This window comes from Folsomia candida, unplaced genomic scaffold, assembly GCF_002217175.1.
Source record: "Folsomia candida strain VU population unplaced genomic scaffold, ASM221717v1 Fcan01_Sc017, whole genome shotgun sequence".
NCBI lineage: Eukaryota > Metazoa > Arthropoda > Collembola > Entomobryomorpha > Isotomidae > Folsomia > Folsomia candida.
The window spans coordinates 2,818,642-2,835,162 of record NW_019091209.1 but is presented as its reverse complement, the minus strand read 5'-3'; the positions used below and the strand labels follow the sequence as shown (position 1 = coordinate 2,835,162).

The 16,521-nt window shown below is 35.7% G+C and overlaps 5 protein-coding genes across 15 annotated transcripts in view; 2 read left to right on the top strand and 3 right to left on the bottom strand.

Moving 5' to 3' along the window:
- Positions 1-4,194, top strand: part of LOC110856890 (synaptotagmin-7) — a 53,865-nt gene extending 49,671 nt beyond the window's left edge. For all 6 annotated transcript variants that reach the window (XM_035857352.1, XM_035857351.1, XM_035857353.1 and 3 more), the window contains one exon: positions 125-4,194. The gene's annotated coding sequence lies outside the window, so the exon portion shown is untranslated. The remainder of the gene's footprint in view (positions 1-124) is intronic.
- Positions 4,195-5,191: 997 nt separating this feature from the next.
- LOC110856699 (arfaptin-2) lies at positions 5,192-8,752 on the top strand. 3 transcript variants are annotated; one of them, XM_022105209.2, is made up of 8 exons: positions 5,987-6,397; positions 6,483-6,752; positions 6,833-7,024; positions 7,138-7,247; positions 7,354-7,565; positions 7,650-7,824; positions 7,909-8,016; positions 8,103-8,752. In XM_022105209.2, exons 1-8 carry the CDS (start codon positions 6,328-6,330, stop codon positions 8,115-8,117), a joined length of 1,152 nt encoding a protein of 383 aa, XP_021960901.1. In that variant the 5' UTR covers positions 5,987-6,327; the 3' UTR covers positions 8,118-8,752. The 3 variants fall into 3 exon arrangements, with proteins under 3 accessions (XP_021960902.1, XP_021960901.1, XP_021960899.1); XM_022105210.2 differs by lacking the exon at positions 5,987-6,397 and adding an exon at positions 5,192-5,565 and having other exon boundaries at positions 7,909-8,752; XM_022105207.2 differs by having other exon boundaries at positions 5,988-6,397; positions 7,909-8,752.
- A 2-nt stretch (positions 8,753-8,754) lies between these two features.
- Positions 8,755-10,082, bottom strand: LOC110856698 (peroxisomal biogenesis factor 3-like). The gene has a single exon (XM_022105206.2). It carries the CDS (start codon positions 10,045-10,047, stop codon positions 8,797-8,799), a length of 1,251 nt encoding a protein of 416 aa, XP_021960898.1. The 5' UTR covers positions 10,048-10,082; the 3' UTR covers positions 8,755-8,796.
- LOC110856700 (mitochondrial import inner membrane translocase subunit Tim8 A-like) lies at positions 10,079-11,108 on the bottom strand. Its single transcript, XM_022105211.2, has 4 exons — positions 10,949-11,108; positions 10,579-10,702; positions 10,386-10,492; positions 10,079-10,308 (listed from the first exon to the last, which is right to left on the bottom strand). The coding sequence occupies exons 2-4, from the start codon at positions 10,654-10,656 to the stop codon at positions 10,215-10,217; spliced, it is 279 nt and encodes a 92-aa protein (XP_021960903.1). The 5' UTR covers positions 10,657-10,702; positions 10,949-11,108; the 3' UTR covers positions 10,079-10,214.
- Positions 11,109-11,231: 123 nt separating this feature from the next.
- On the bottom strand, positions 11,232-16,048 carry LOC110856848 (major facilitator superfamily domain-containing protein 1). 4 transcript variants are annotated; one of them, XM_022105424.2, is made up of 12 exons: positions 15,611-16,047; positions 15,392-15,517; positions 14,845-15,110; positions 14,610-14,760; positions 14,410-14,535; positions 14,103-14,308; positions 13,808-14,018; positions 13,436-13,747; positions 13,213-13,325; positions 12,708-12,813; positions 12,202-12,325; positions 11,241-11,593 (listed from the first exon to the last, which is right to left on the bottom strand). In XM_022105424.2, exons 3-12 carry the CDS (start codon positions 15,038-15,040, stop codon positions 11,534-11,536), a joined length of 1,605 nt encoding a protein of 534 aa, XP_021961116.1. In that variant the 5' UTR covers positions 15,041-15,110; positions 15,392-15,517; positions 15,611-16,047; the 3' UTR covers positions 11,241-11,533. The 4 variants fall into 4 exon arrangements, with proteins under 4 accessions (XP_021961118.1, XP_021961116.1, XP_021961117.1 ...); XM_022105426.2 differs by lacking the exons at positions 12,202-12,325; positions 12,708-12,813 and adding an exon at positions 12,856-13,028 and having other exon boundaries at positions 11,232-11,593; XM_022105425.2 differs by lacking the exon at positions 12,202-12,325 and having other exon boundaries at positions 15,611-16,048.
- Positions 16,049-16,521: the final 473 nt, after the last annotated feature.

Sequence of the window (16,521 nt, the reverse complement as noted above, 5' to 3'; positions counted from 1 at the left end):
ACACATCTCAAGCTGTTGCTTCTTGCCTTCATTTAACTTTCACTAGAAATAATTTATGTATATGCTCATTTTCCCCGTATTCAAAGTCAAGTTTCATCATCATCTTGCTTTTCTTTCTGTGCAGACTTTCCCTTCGTGATGGCTTCCAATTTCTGAGTGACAACACATCCACCACCCTACATGCCCCGCCAATGAGATCGATGTCAAAGTCAAAGGTACCATTAAAATGAGATCGCGACAGAGATGTAGTTATTATATGCTGACGGACGGAAATTCTGAGAGCAGTCTTTATGTCGTCGTCCTCTCCTCCTCGTCCTCTCGTTGTCCTCGTCGTCGTCAGTGATTTTCATTACTAAAAGTTTATTGCGACCACTTTATTAGGAGTCTCCTCCCCCCAACATAGTCCACTCATACATACATTCAACGTATCGTAAATGCGATGTGGCGACGAAAGATGCATGACTTTTAAGCGTTGTACATAAAAGAGCAGCAGCACCAGCAGAAGATACCGACCACGACGACGATGTACATACAACAAGCAGGCTTGTGAAACAATCAAAGTTACATTTATTACCGTAATGTAACTACCCATCTGATACCCGCATATAGATAGATAAGTACATACCTGTGTGTGTAATAAGATAGCTAACTACACAATATCTAGTCACATAGAATACGAGATTTTACGACGAGTCACAACTTTATATAGCCCATCTAGCTTTATATCTGCATCCTAAGTAGTAGTGTTAAGGAGAGGTAATGTATTATTGCTATTATTACTACGTAACCAATAGCCATTCAGTCAACCCCACGTCAAAAAACATCATCATTTCCAGGAAGAAGGAAAAGAATTCCGGCTTAATTTTCTCTCTCTGCGAAAAAAAATCTAAGCTTTCACCAAATGCGTACGCGAATTATGTAGGTAATAAAATAAGTTTTTACCTATCGATACATACAAAAAACGTAGGTACATACATCTGCATCATATTTACCTACAATAAAATACAGGCACACAAATCTCTCGAGAAATTTATTGTTCTCCTTCTCTTCTGGAAATGATTCGTTTAATTGGACTCGTACACGTTGTGGTGTACACAAATTTGCTATATATATCTGTTAGTAGAATGGTAACTTATAATGATAACTTGTATAATGATAACATTATCTCAACCAACCTATACAATCCTCTACAGGCAATCAACCAAACCACCAACACGTAAATAAGTACATACGTCAGTCAGACTTTTTAATCTATAGCGACTACTCATATGTACATACATACATGACCCGAAGGGCTCATTTGATGATCAACTACCGTGACAATCATAGATATCTATTTATTAAAGTCGTTTCAATTAAGTTACTAATTCGTCAAAACAAAGAAGAAAATACTTACTTATAAAAGCGAGGGGAGAGAAAACTAATTAAACTTTAGGCTACATAAGTACAGTATATACGGACGTATGTATGTAGGTATTTCTAAATAAGATAAGTACAATATCTTCTATCTTAACATTATTTGCTACGTACTACGACCACAAAAATGAAGATGCTGTTTAATTTAATATTTCAGACTTTATCCAGCTATTGCATTACTGTTAGGACGACGTTGTTGTTGTAATGAAGATGGATTGAATTGAAACGAACGAATGTTATTATCTTAAGAGAAATTCGTCTTTATAAGCAGAACACATTACTAATTCATGTCACCGTCATTTCGACATATTACTGTCATGTCAGTTATCTAAATGTCACACACACACTAACCACTTTCTCCTCGTGCATGTATACCTACTGCCTGCCTGCCAGTCTACGTATACATATATACATACCTACCTTACCTACTCACTTTTACTTGGTGGAGATGTGGGGAACGTTTTCGAGGAGGAAATTGTCCCGATATGTATAATATTCTCTCAATTCATTAAATTTGAATCCGCCACTGGGCGAGAGAGGAATGACAGTTTTATTTCGGTAACATATTGTCCCAGTGTGGAAGAAAGGTGCAAAAAGTATTATTTATGTCGTCTTGTTCCAGATTCCATCTCTTTTTCTAGGCATGCATACACATTCGTCGACGGCGTCCTCCTGCTCCTGCTCCTCGTTCGTTCGCATGAACTAGTTTTTGACTCCGGATGCTTTCTGACATTTCAAATTGACAATGTTGCAAGCCGAGACAGACTTTTTTATCCTCTCACTCACCACCAAAGATCGATACATTTATACACATACGTACATAAGTAAAGATGAAAAAAAAGAAGAAAAAAGACGACAGATTTTCATGTTTCCCAAAATCCAATACAGTTTGAAAGCAACAACACAGTGCACTAAATATTATCCAGAGAAGAGAGAGAGATAAGAAGGTTTTCTTTCACCACCAGAATCACATTCACCTGCCAGAACACCACACCGTTTTTGGAGGAATGTTCTCAGAGATTTTTAGGGATCATACGTATATTAGATAAACGTTATATGCGATGAGATATCATACTTATCCGTAGATTGTCATCGGCACGATACAACACACGTAAAATATATTGAGTAAGTAACTCTATAGTGCAGCACGTTATGTAACACATCGTGATTATTATTATTATTATTATTATGGATGATCAAAGCATCCATTCATTCATTAAATAGTTGAATAGAGTTCGTTCCACCTTAACGACGACTTTCCTCCACTCCAAGGCTACATACATATTTACATATTATACAAAGAAAGCTAGGCTAGCATATTTCTTAGAAAATGCGTACTTTTTATTAAATACGTAATCATGGCTTGATTATTGATTCATGATGATGATGAAACCAATTCCGAATTGGATCTTACCTATTGTACATATTATATTTAACTAGTTAATTGTTACATGCATACATACATAATCGTCGTCGTTACGTAAATGATGCCAGTTTGCCGTACCTGTTCGTCGCTATTATCTATTATAACTTTTATTTTATACCCTTGAAGAAAAAAAAAGCTCTTATACATAAATTGCTGCCGACTGTCTAAAAAAATGAAAACAACATTTGACCAATGCACGAATCAAAAGGCCTCTATTTAATCTATTACATAACAAAAAAATGCAGAAGATACATAATTATTAATTTGTGAAGAAAGTTTTATTTTATCTGGGGAAGAAAAAAAAAGTCCTGTTATCCTGTCACCCAAAAAAATATACTGTCCTCCTCTATTTAATACCTAATTAGCTAAATACCTACTAAACCTATCTACCTGGTCTCTGGTTCTACATACTTCACAAGAAAAAAATATAACACTTTCTACACTAACTAACTAACTAGCAAAAAAAGAGAAAGTCTTTACATGTGATAGATGTATTGTGTCCGTTTTTTTCTTCAAAAAGAAACGGTGTACGTACCATATTTTACGTCATGTGCCAATCATCATATTAAAAAAAACTGTTAATGATCATCATTCTTTACCAAAAATTGCACACACCAGCAAAAACGACGAGTCCTATATTACCTAAAGAAACTACGTAGTCTCCAATGTTCCAACTTTCTCGTTGGCTCATTAGTAGTTAGCCAAACCACCAAATCATACCACGCAGAATAACGGGTAAAAGGCCAAATTCGCAAATTCAATTTTAAAGAAAACCAAATGAAAATTTCTGCTTTTTCGTTGTTATTAAATAAGGTACATACATAAGTCCTACAAGAATTGTGTAACATACGTACGCAAAAAAAAACACCAAAAACTGTTTGTGTTACTATAAATATATTATATTTATGACGATTATTATTCTTATGATGATTACTTCTTATCAATCGACGACGACAATGTACTTGTTCTTGTTCTTATACAATGTTATATCGTCTGCCAGGAATACGTGTTGAAGTATGCAAAAAAAATTTGGCTTGAGTTATTCGCTGTCATATTTTTCGGAGACATGGCATTTTGTTCAAAGTAAGTAAATTTTTAATCACTGCTATATATTCAAAGAGAAGAAGAAGAAAAAGAAGTGAAAGCAGTGGCACAAATCATAAAAATGAGACTTGGTCTGTCACAACATAACGCAACAGTAACAACTATTTTGAGTCAAGAGTAATTTATTCAAGAGTTAAATATTGTTCGGCTCTTTATCATATGTAACAAATTATTACATAATTATGTGATAAGTAAGTAACTCAATGAAGAAAATGAACGGTATATAAAATAAATTTGTTTAATACGTACACTTCTCTGTAGCTGGTCTGACATTTATTACGCGAAATGAATGAATGAATGAATGAATTATTCCACTTTCACCGTACAAAATGTACTTTACCTGCATATGGTCATGCAGTCATTACTGTTTACGACCAGGACGACAAGGACGACGACGATTAACAATCTAATCGGAAACGAGTCATACATAGGAAACCATTGATTTCATCAAGAAATTCAATATTCCCATCATCAACCACAAACCGCAAAACAGAGCAGCAAGCAGAGAAATGAAACCGACAGGGAGACACAAAATGACTACATTTTCATTTCATCCGACCAACCAGTCGCCGCGGAAGGTGTGGGGACATCGGGGGACATTAACATTGTAGGATAGGGGAGGACCGGGTTTATACAAGATGGGCAGATGATGGGGACATTGTCCTGCTGTCCCCTCACCCTTCCGCGGCCACTGCACACACACACACACACCGGAGAAAGCACCTTGGAGAGAAAGCAGCAACGACGACATTATTATCATTATCAGTCCACCAAACCAAACCAAACCAACTATGCACACCAAGCACTCCACATTATGAAAATTTACTGGATAATAAGAGTCCCCATGCACAATTATTGGCAGAAAGTGAGAGAAAGCGAACAACTCAATGAAATGAAGCCATCGGTTGATTTTCTCCTCTGATGACGCCTCACTCATGTCCTTTCACGAAAGCAAGGCCAACAAAATGTCACACCTAATCTGCATTAAAATCTCTTAATTACTTTTAAACTGACGGTGCCAAAGTATAAGTAAATATGATTCAGCAACATTTTCACCTCGTTTCATTTCGCACTAATATTATTGCAAATTGCCAACAGAGTTTGCCAGGCATGTGAAATACCTACATGAATAAAATAACGAGGCAAAATGTGTACATGTAAGCAAATTCAGGGAGCTCTCCGACACTCCGATCCCCGGTTTTCGGGACTCTCTCCCGACAAATCTCCGAAACTGGGTAACTCTGTATTTCTATTGACAGGACCATAGATGGGTGGTTTTTCACCCGTGTTTCGTACCGTACATTAAATTCAGGCACCAAATAATCATCATCATCATTCCCAATATTGAAGGGAGAGAAGGAAAGAAAGGAAGAATTATTAAATAATCACATTTATTTTATTGCGACATGATTTCTATGATTAAACATTAATATACTGTTTGGTGACACGCATACATATTTTAATCAGTTTTGAAGCCTGTGTATAGCCTTGATTACGCATTAATATTTAGTTTTGGAGACGCCACACATTCCACAGGGCTGTTTATCATCATCACTTGAAGATACTTGCCAAAGAAGTATAATGCTTTGAGCAGTGACAATTACTACACACCAAATCAGGTAATATGTTATCTTAATATTGAACATACCGTTTGTCCCTGACATTGCACGCGTCTGGGTTTCAGTTGTGTCAAAATGTGTGTGATACATAATTGTCACATTTATTAAACCCGTCTCACCACCATCACCTCACATCCTGCATAATTATTCCTCTAAATAAGAAGGCGACGAGAGCAATTAATCCGAAAATTAATTCTGCCGTTCATTCCTTTATGAACAAATGCCATCCATTTAACTACGTACTACTGGATTGATAACATGTATAATGGATGCGGATGGATTTATTGGATACCTAAATATAATCCATCCTCGTGTTCTTCAAGTGGAAGCCGAATTGTATTGTGGAATCCATGTCCACGTATTGTACCAAAAGACCAAAAGAACTAATTGCATTGCAAGTATAGCACCGTCTTAAAATATACGTGGCAATTGTACCGTGTGACAGGACAGCAGCCGGTGTAGTATTATTTACCTAAATATGGTGGTTCTTCTGGCATCCATGTATGTTTAGCTGTGTAGCTTAATAATTTTTACAATAATTGTCATAAATTCTCATCACTTTTTTTGTTGTACATCTGCACATTTTGTCTGCGATTGCTCCTGTCGGTTGATTTGATGGGTTTTATTTTATCTCTCGAGACACGAGTTGGAAAGGATTTTCATCAAAGCGATTGTTGATTATTTGTGTTTCGTTGTATTACTAAATTGGAAATATTTAATAGTTAGGAAGAGGTGAAATAGGAGTATTTATTTAGAGACAAGATGATGGAAGATAGCAAGCAGGAAACGGGTGGACAAGGGGACACTGTCGTGTCTACTTTGAGTGGTGAAAGTATATAGCATATAAATTTGTTTAATAATTAATTCGAGATTAATAAGTAATCAACATAATTTATTGAGTTTTGTTTGTTTTCCAGTTTCAGAAATGTCCATGTCATCAATGAATCAAAATTCTGGCAGCCTTCCGGTGAGTTCTTCCTTTTCTGAACGGCTCTCCTCCTCCTCCCACCAACAGCAGCAACAACATGACGACGGAGGGTCGAAATCTGCCGCAATGTTGGTAACTTCCAACCCGACGAGTATCTCTGCCATGTCAGGCTCAATTCCACCTCCATTCCGATCTAACATTCCGCCAAATCGACAATATCCGGTGCCCAACTCTCTTCCCGCAGTACTCCCAAATTCCGGTAAGTTCTAAAGTTATATTGAAGTGATTTAACCCGAAGATGGATTTTGGAAATGATTTTGATTTATATTTTGTCGACAGTTTCTGCGCCTTCAATCCCATCAGCGTTGGACGCCACAAGCCCCCAGAATGGGGAACATCGCGCAATGAGGGCCTTGCAATCTCCATCATCGAAGATTGAAACGATAAAAAATTGGAGCATCTCGACTTACAAGTGCACGAAGCAAATGATGTTTGAAAGGATGGGGAAAAGTTCTCGGACAGTTGATTCGGGTGAGTGATGGATGGATGGATATGACAATAAAATATTTAGTATGACTGAAGGATATGGTGACATGACATGATTTTCACGATGATTGAATTGAACGTCGCTTATTTTTTTACAGAGCTAGAATCAAGAATTGAACACTTACGGGATATTAAGCGCCGTTATCTCCAAGTTTTGGGTCTTAGTCGAGCTTTCACTAGCCACTTTTATCACGTCATTCAGACACAGGTATGTATTATGTCAAAAAACTTCCTTCTAGAGTTGCTTACTTCGTTGTTACGATGAACAAATGATTGGTATACTTTTTAGCTGATAAAGTATTATTATCTTGCAGCAAGCTCTGGCAGAGGCATTTGCTGATCTTGCACAGAAATCTCCAGAACTTCAGCAAGAGTTTTTGTATAATGCGGATACACAGCGGAATCTGCACAAAAATGGAGAAATTTTATTGAGTGCTTTGAACTTCTTTTTGTCCTCGGTTAATACGTTATGCAACAAAACTATTGAGGATACAATCTCAACGATAAGGCAGTATGAAAGCTCTCGGTAACGTCAAAGTTAATTTAATGTTTTACTCTGCTAGTAGTAAATGAATAACCTTTGTTGATTAACTATATGGTATTATCGTAGACTTGAATATGACGCCTACCGATCGGATCTTGAGCTAATGCTGCAAATGCCAAAAACAGAAGCAACTTCGGTCAAAATTGAAGAAGCTCAAAAGAATTTCAACGTTTATAAAATCAGCTACGAAAAACTACGTGATGATGTCAATATTAAATTACAATTCCTTGATGAAAACAGGGTAAGGGTATTTCTTATCTTTAAACTATTATGCAATGTCGGAAAAAGGTTTCATAAAATAATTGCTTAAATATGTTACTTCCAGATAAAAGTGATGCACAAGCAGTTGCTACTTTTCCACAATGCAATCTCAGCATATTTTTCTGGAAATCAACAAGCGTTGGAATCAACTCTAAAGCAATTTAGCATCAAGGTTAGAAGTCCGAATTCATCCGAAGCCTCGTGGTTGGAACAATAACTAACTAACTAACTAATTAAAACACTTTCAACTCTTTCTAGCCGTACTCTGAATAATTTCTACAAACAGGCTAAACAAGCATTATATTGTAATGTACCAAATTAACGTTAACGTTCTAGTCGACCTGATCTAGCTTAGAACAAAATTTCTCAACAACAACAACACGGAACAGTATATATCACTTTCTTACATGAAGTAATTGATTAGCTAATTAATGTATTTGTTGTACACACTCAATTAAGTATTAATTGTTCACATAAGTTGCAAACAAAAAAGTTCCAGTATATTGTACACCTTGGTAAATTTTTAAGAAATGTTTAGATAATAATTTTTAAGTATTATCATGGACTCATAATCAGAAACTGTCACACAACACCTACAACTCCATACGTAACTAACTACGTAACTAGAGTAGAGCTGATCTTACTCTATCATCATCATACATAAATAATACCTCAAAATTAAAGATCACCAGATTCCAATATAATTCTATGAAAACCTGATTCCAAATTTCAACATGTATCAAATGCAGGTAAATAACTCACTATTAATAGAAACTGATGAAAGTTTGAACGTACATAAAAAGTTATTGGTGACAAAAGCATGTATTTTTGAGACGACGACGGACGTATGTAAACTTTTTCATCCAGTGAATAAAAAGAAACATTAGATTTAGTTGATTCAACAAACACATTTTTCTGGATGATTACAAAAAACTTTGCTTTATTTTCATTATTAACAAAATGCTTCATAAATGTTTGCACTCATAATTCTTACATTATCGGCACTAGTGAGTAAATGAATCCAGGGATCATCTAATACATCAATCAAGTGGAGGGATGTCATTGTTGGAATAAGTTTCGCAACAGCAACTCGAGGCTCGTTAAACGTTGGCGTGGTGTCTTCGGTTGACGTAGCAGATGTCGATGAAGTAGCAACATGTTCATTCATTGAATCTGAAATTCGGTCAATAAAGTAGCTGACTCCTTGACTTTCAAAGAAGCGGAGAATATCTCTCGTGTCGTCGGATTCTAAGAGGTCGAACGTTTCACAGACTAGCTTCCGGTACAAGTTTGAAGTTTCGATAGGGTCGGCGTCAACATTTTCATTGAAAAATTCAGGATTGAGGACAACTTCTGGTGGAAAGACGTACTTCCAAGGAGACTTCATGGGGTTATCTATTAGTTGTGGAGCTGTTGCTTGAGCTGCAGTACTGTCATTACGACTACCGACATCATTATCGTAATCCTCATTTTCTGATGGATTATCCGTCTTTCTAATTATTGTCCAAAACAGTTGTTCCAAATCACTCGCACTAATCGCTTGTTTCAAGGAGACCGAATCAATCACGTTTTTCACTTTTGCTTGAACATACTCGCAGATCTTGACAATTCCATAGGACACAAAGTAGTGGGATAAGTCGAGGTATTTCCTTTGCGCTTCTTCGTCCATTATTCTAGTCGAGGAATGATGATTATTAAGATTGCTGGCCCCTCTAGAAGAAGAGTGTGAGGAATCAAAGGAAGATGATCCATTATTATCAGAAGATCCAGACCCTTTAATTAAATAGCCTCCAATCATGCTCAGTTGAATACGAAGGAAAACGTAGAGAATTGAAGAACCATAAATTGTGACGAGCACTCTGGTAAACGCAATGACTTTGAGCTCATCCCATGCCTTTAATTTATTTTGGATTTGATTAGACTTTAACTGGTCTTGAATGTCTTCGGCATTAAGTACTTCGCCAATTTTGGATTTCATGACTTGGAATAGTTGTCGAAATGTTGTGATGCAATTTTGATCTACATTTTCAAAGTATTGTTGTTTCTTCACTTTGTGCCAATATTGTACTGCCTGTTCTTCTTGATAACAAAGGAATTTTTCAGAAGCGTATCGAACTCCGTAAGCAGCCACTTGAACGGCAATCCCTCCTATGACGGCTTTCTTCCAGTGGTTGCGAACGAAGGTTTTTGCTCGTTGAAACATTTTTTTAATTTCTTAACCGAGTTGAGTAATGTTCTATTTCTAGCAGACTACGAAAGTTGAAGGTGCTATTAATTATCAATTTTTTATAAAAAGTTATTGGGTTAGCCTTGAGTGGACTAGGTTTTCTATAATTGAAAGTAGGTTCGTGACTGATCTTGAGGAATATTCTATGAGGCTAGGAATTCCGAGTCTCCAGAATCCACTTTGAGTCCCGGTTGTTTCTCCAGTCGATTGATGACGTAATTAGTAGTGTCAATGAATCTAGAAAATACAATTATCTACTTATTAGTATAAGTCAATTATAATTGATCAAACTAAAATGAATTTGATTAACCAACCTTTCAACACAATTTACCAAACACGATTCCGTCTTTCCGTCTAATCGCGTAGATGGTTTATCCACACAAATTTCCCAGCACTGTTCCGTCAGGCCATGAACCAAATGCTGCGTAATAAATAATTAATTATGTTTTGTAACTGATACCTTAGTTTAATGCATAGAATTCATAGATATTATGCAATTAAAATTACCTGGAATCGTTGCTTTTGTGTTTCAACTTCAATAAAATTTTGAAGATGAGGGTCTTTCCCGATATCATCCAGGCTCATAATGTCGTGAAATTCGCTCACAGCAAAGGTGGCTTTATCTCAAAACCTGTCCATAAAAAACAAAATATTACAAATTCAAAAACTAATGTCTCAATGTCAAAATTTTAAAAGCAATTGCTAACAATAGGAAAAAATGATCCCAAATTTAATTTTCGATTCTAATTCTAAGCCATAATTTCTAAATGAAGTGTTAAATAGACTCAATCACTCAATCATAAAGTCTGATGCAATAAATTACGCCAATTTTACAAACTACGACGACGAATTTCATAATTTCTGAGTGAACCATTACCTGCACAACTCTTCTCTCGTCGTAGTCAATTAATCCAACTTAATCCAAATGCACTTCTTCTTATACAGCAATTATTTATAACTAATCTGAGAATGATTAGCCAAATTGTGAAAAACCTCTCATCGCCGCTGTATTAGAAAAGAAGATGAATACTGAAAAAGAAACCCGGTTCCATTCCTATCTCAACTGGCCCACGGGAGGTGGCAGAGACTCCAACTTTTCCAGATGCCGAGCCGATAACCAATAAATTTTATAAGCTTTCTCAAAAAATGCATGTATCGAATTTTGTTTCTCAACTTTCGCATAAAAATATTTATTAAAAGTTATTAGTACATCATCCCACAATACAATATTTAATACACGAAAAATTTTTATAAATAAAATTAAAAACATGAGCAGCCATTCATGATACAATTATTTCTTTCATGATAAGTATTACGCGTCATTCAAAATATATTTATGAAAATAATCCATTAATACAAAAAAGCTAAACCGCACCTTGTTTTAAAAAAACTTTGAAATCATATTGATCAATAAATAAGAAGAGTGTACGAAACGAGAGCATCAAATCAGTCGTGTCGTCAGTCACCTGATCATAGGTCGGTGAAGTAGTCGTCCGATGGTAGGGTCGTAAGAGGAAGGTAGCTGAAATATGACCAATTTCACGTTATTTTAAAATCCAACAGAGAATAACAATGTTGTGTACATAAAGTGCAAAAGGAAACTGGACAGTGAAAGTGAAAAACAAGTTCATAAATATATACATATCATGCAGGAGGAAATTGTAGTTAGTAAGAAAATAATTGACAATTAGTAATGTTTCATTGGCTTGATAAAGTCATGCAAAGCGATTATTTCACAAAACCATATTTAAGAAATTGATATTCACAACAACTTCATTTCAACGTCTCATCTCAATTACGCATGTATTAAGTAACTTAACAAGTCTCAGATAAGTTAAGACTTTTGACCCTATGAAAGAGGTGTGCAGAAGTACGTACATACTTGACTGCTTTTATGTATTTGTATTAAGCTAATAATAAACTACATGGACTACAACGTGCTAATTACATAGCGTGTTGGGATCGCAATATTATGTACAGCTCTAGTAATTATAATAATTTAATAACAAAGTGAGCAAAAACTACAAGAATATAATACAAGAACATCACCACAAAAGGGAAAGTGCAGAGACCATAACTCCCAAAACAAAAAAGTTGAATTGGAACAGTGTCTGAGAAAATTGTTCTTACAGGGGCTCCTATCCTGGATAGATAACGATTTCTAGTGAGAAAGTCTGATTTAATTGCAGTCGTAGCAGAAGTAGTCGGAATTGCTACTCTGTACAACTCGTCCCTTTCCAAAGATTCGGCGAGCCTATGTAAAGAAACTTCAAATTTCTGATCCATCATCAGCATCTCACTCACAAAAAATACCAATTTCTAGGTAAAAAGATACGAGTTGCACTATTTCATAAAACAAAATAACGAACTACTGGTATTAACGTTGATAATCACGGAATTTTAAAAAAACGTAATGTAATGCACCAGCAGCTTAAAAAGCAGCTTAAAAAGAAAAGTTTAGGTAGATTGGCATCATTGTAATCATTAAATACAATAGTTATAAGGCGATACGATTAAAAAAAATTAAACCAAAAAAGAGGGTGCGTTCCTAACAGAAAAAATTCACTACAGTACAACATCTAAAAATACTTATTGGAATATTATGGTAAGTGTATTAGAGATTGAATATTACGAACATTTTGTCGTGTTCCCACCGATCACGATCATCGATGGACATATTTAGTAGACCCGCAGAGTGGGAGGAATCGTGTAGCCACAACAAAACAGTGCAAGCCAATGACACTAAAGCATAAATTGAATAAAAATTATGTTAATAAGAATCACCTGAACTTTATACATGAGAATCCTACTCTCTCAATCGTCATCTTGAACTATATTTTCATCAGAGTCAATATTTTGACTTTCCAAGTGTTCAAGCAATTGTCTACGAGCCGGGCCCATATTAAGCCGTCCCTCGGAGTCCCATAACCAAAGGAGCAGTATCATCACTAATGACACTATTTATCCGAAATAGTAGTCGAAAATTATTCATAAAGAAATTATAAACGGAAATTAACAAAATTATTTGATTTAGTTTTAAAATATCTCCTGACGAGACTCTTACATCACCATTATAAAACGGTATTTATAATTTAACATGTATGATGAATAGGAGGAATGAATGAGTGGGAAAGTACTTACGGCACAGCCACGCTATAAAAAAGACCTCAAGTAAAAGATAGCCTCCAGTGTCAACAATTTCTCCTGCCACGCTCGTTATCACAGCCAGACCAAAATTTTGAACAGCTTGCATTCTGAAAAATTCAGTAACAGTTCAGTTAATTTAGGATTATAATTCATGACAAGGATTCTGCATAATTTATTTACAGATGAACCAAAATTTAAATAGAACTATCAAACTTACATTCCGTACGCCGTACCAAGCTGATGTTCAGGAATGACTAAGGCAACCATCGGCCACAAGGCACTAGCAAGCATCGAGTAGGACAGACCCATGATGCACATTCCGACGTAAGGATTTAGGAACGTAAACGCCAAAATACCATGCGCTCCAATGGTGACTAGAATGGAAATGAAGACATAAAACACGTTTCTTCCTGTTCGATCTACTAAAAGTCCGAATAATGGTGATGCCACGGCGGAAACAATGTACAAGATACTGTTTACAGCGTTTGCTCCCTCAGGTGTGAAGTCAAACTTTCTTATAAAGAACACCCTACAAGTAAATTAAGTTTAGTAAACTTCCACATGTTCTTGTTTAATGGATATAACTTACTTTCCAAGACCAATGAAAGGAAAAATGGCTACATAGTACGCAACGCATGATCCACACATCAACCAAAATGATACAGGAAAATATCTGACATCCGACAATCGAATTTTCTCTCCAGACCCAAGAGTTTGTTTCTTTAGAATTTTTTCTGCTCGAAAGTCAAATATGGCAAGTGCAGCAGCACAAAACAAGGACAGGATACAAGTAGCTCCAGCTAAAAAATTGTTCCAACATTGTTTTTTTAAGTAATCAGTATGACTTATGATTTATCTTATCTACCCATAAACTAACTAATTACCAATCATTAGCACGATTCCTGTACAAGTGTGTCCCTTGTAGGAAGTATTCATCCATTTATATAGAGGTTCCATCAGATTAAAATTCACGGTGGATCCCACCCTTGCGAAACTTAGCTGAAGTCCAAACACCATGTTCAGTTCTTTCCCTTTGAACCAACTCACGGCATACGCGTTTTGAGCAACGGCTAAAGATTCACCTCCAATTCTAGACAAAAGATTCAAAAGTTATTCCACAACATATTCCTTAAAATTATTGTACATTTGTTTACAAAATATTTGTATTTCGTTAGCAATTAAGAAACTCACCCAAAAATGAAGCGACCCAATAACATCAACCAAAACATATCAAAAATACCCCCCAAGGCAAACACGATTTGTCCTATGACCAAGAATATGCAGAATATCACGGTTCCAAGACGAATTCCAAAGACACTATTTTTTAGTTAAGAGCATTTTAACCTCGTCAATAATTAAACATAATAAATATACATATATAAATCTCTAACCTATCCAGCAGAAATCCTCCCACAAAGCAAAGCACCACGTTGGGCCACGAGTAAAAGGAGTACAGGTATGTAAATTGAGCAGTTGTAATGTCCATATCTTTCATAAAATTGTCCTGCAAAGCTCCCGGATTGTCGTAGCAAAAGTATGAACCTTTAAATAGAAAAAAAGATTATTAATTGACACCATGTCAAAAAACTCATGTATTTATAATTCAATTACATATTTACCACATACCAAACCCTAGGAAGCACATGAAGAGTAGAACGATAAACCTATGAAGGCTACTTCTGGGGTCACAGCATGAAAACCAACAGCCCCCTTGACCACCAGATCTTGTTTCCACCGACGATTCTCCATAGTCACGCGTGTCGGTACTTCCTCCTCCCGTGAGAACGTCTGTATCCCCACCATCGTCCAAGATCCTAGCCATCTTCTCGTCCCTTAAAGGTCACAGGTGTCAATGTGTTGGTCGTCGTTACTCATACGCTGCTCCGTCACTCCTATAAATGTTCAATACTTAATTAAAAACCAAATCCACTCAAAATTAAACTCGCTTATCCTAACTAACAAAAAAATATAATGACTTTGTCTTATCTTGCAACAACAACCAACCAAACCTCTCAACTGTCAACGTTTACCAAGAAAACACCTTCTTTGTATCAAAGAAAAAAGAAACTTTAAACAAATACAACTCATGCACGAATACGGTTCGTGTTCTCTTTCATCCTTATCAACTTCAAACACTCATCTGATTCAGTCAGCTGTTTTGTTGTTAACTTACCCTTCTCTAATTTAAAAAACCGTTACAAAAAGAGATCCATGATTGATTGACAACTTCTTGGATGGATGGATGGATTGAAAACGTTGAGTTACTTATTGTCCGCACAGACTAAGGTACACAAAGTTCCTGTAAATAGATAAAACAGATAACAGCGTGACTAATTTTAACAAACCATGAAAATAAATATTGATTTTGTTGACGTCACGTGAAATCTATTACCTTAATGTACTTGCCCACATTAGCTTTACTTCCTGATTATTATTACAAAAACAACTGCTGACCGATGAAGAAAAATAGCTTTTGAAACTGTCACAGCAGGACGGACGGACTCAAATTCGTTCACGAAATCAGATCAATGAGGAGAGAATACGCCTACTCGACTTACTTAACGTAATAATAAACAATAAATACGGACGAATAAATTAAAATGACTTAACCAACCACCACCAACCATTAATTTTTCCCATCTATTATATTATTCTCTGCCCATTACCCGTTTAAAACGAGCAGTCTCATTTTACGTAGTTGGATGAATGAATGACTAATCACAAAAGTCGAGGCGAGTTAAAAACTATTTTAAAAATTTAGAAAAATACGAAAATCAGCTCAGCAGCAACTTTTGAGGCGGAGATGATGAGTCAGTCAGTAAGTCAAAATATGTATGTGTTAGCCAAAAAGTGAGTGAACTTTTTACTTCGTGTGTGTATGGGGCGAATTTTTACATGCGAATTATGTGCAAAAAGATCGCAGTAAAGAAAGTCCAGGACGTGATGGAACAATTATGCACATGAATTTTATGAGTTTCTTTTATGAAATGATTCGGTTGCAAATATTATGAGAATTTAAATATGAAACATTTATGAAATAAAATTAATGAATAAACTGCCGAGTTGAACTTGCAAACTGGAAGAATTATTCGAGAAAAAGTTTTTGTTGCGAATTGTTTATTATTTATTTGCAATATTTCCTTCAAAATTTTTTAAAATTTCGTAATTCAAATGCTTCCTTTATAAATAATAGATACAAATTGAGACATTTTTGGGAAGAGATGTTTTGTAGCTTCGTCTCATCTTGGTTTAGGATGAAACTATTCTCAATTCATTTACACTACCTTATAATTTCACAAGATA

Bases quoted from the DNA above. Each gene is read 5' to 3' on its own strand.
- LOC110856699 (XM_022105207.2), top strand. From the start codon at position 6,328: ATGATGGAAGATAGCAAGCAGGAAACGGGTGGACAAGGGGACACTGTC. The intron at 6,753-6,832 runs GTAAGTTCTAAA...TTTTGTCGACAG, and splicing joins CGCAGTACTCCCAAATTCCG to TTTCTGCGCCTTCAATCCCA. The intron at 7,248-7,353 runs GTATGTATTATG...ATTATCTTGCAG, and splicing joins ATCACGTCATTCAGACACAG to CAAGCTCTGGCAGAGGCATT.
- LOC110856698 (XM_022105206.2), bottom strand. From the start codon at position 10,047: ATGTTTCAACGAGCAAAAACCTTCGTTCGCAACCACTGGAAGAAAGCC.
- LOC110856700 (XM_022105211.2), bottom strand. From the start codon at position 10,656: ATGAGCCTGGATGATATCGGGAAAGACCCTCATCTTCAAAATTTTATT. The intron at 10,493-10,578 runs GTAATTTTAATT...TTTATTACGCAG, and splicing joins CACAAAAGCAACGATTCCAG to CATTTGGTTCATGGCCTGAC. The intron at 10,309-10,385 runs GTTGGTTAATCA...TGTATTTTCTAG, and splicing joins TTGGTAAATTGTGTTGAAAG to ATTCATTGACACTACTAATT.
- LOC110856848 (XM_022105424.2), bottom strand. From the start codon at position 15,040: ATGGCTAGGATCTTGGACGATGGTGGGGATACAGACGTTCTCACGGGA. The intron at 14,309-14,409 runs GTGAGTTTCTTA...TCTTTTGTCTAG, and splicing joins TTGGGTCGCTTCATTTTTGG to AATTGGAGGTGAATCTTTAG. The intron at 12,326-12,707 runs GTTCGTAATATT...TTCTTTACATAG, and splicing joins CGGTGGGAACACGACAAAAT to GCTCGCCGAATCTTTGGAAA.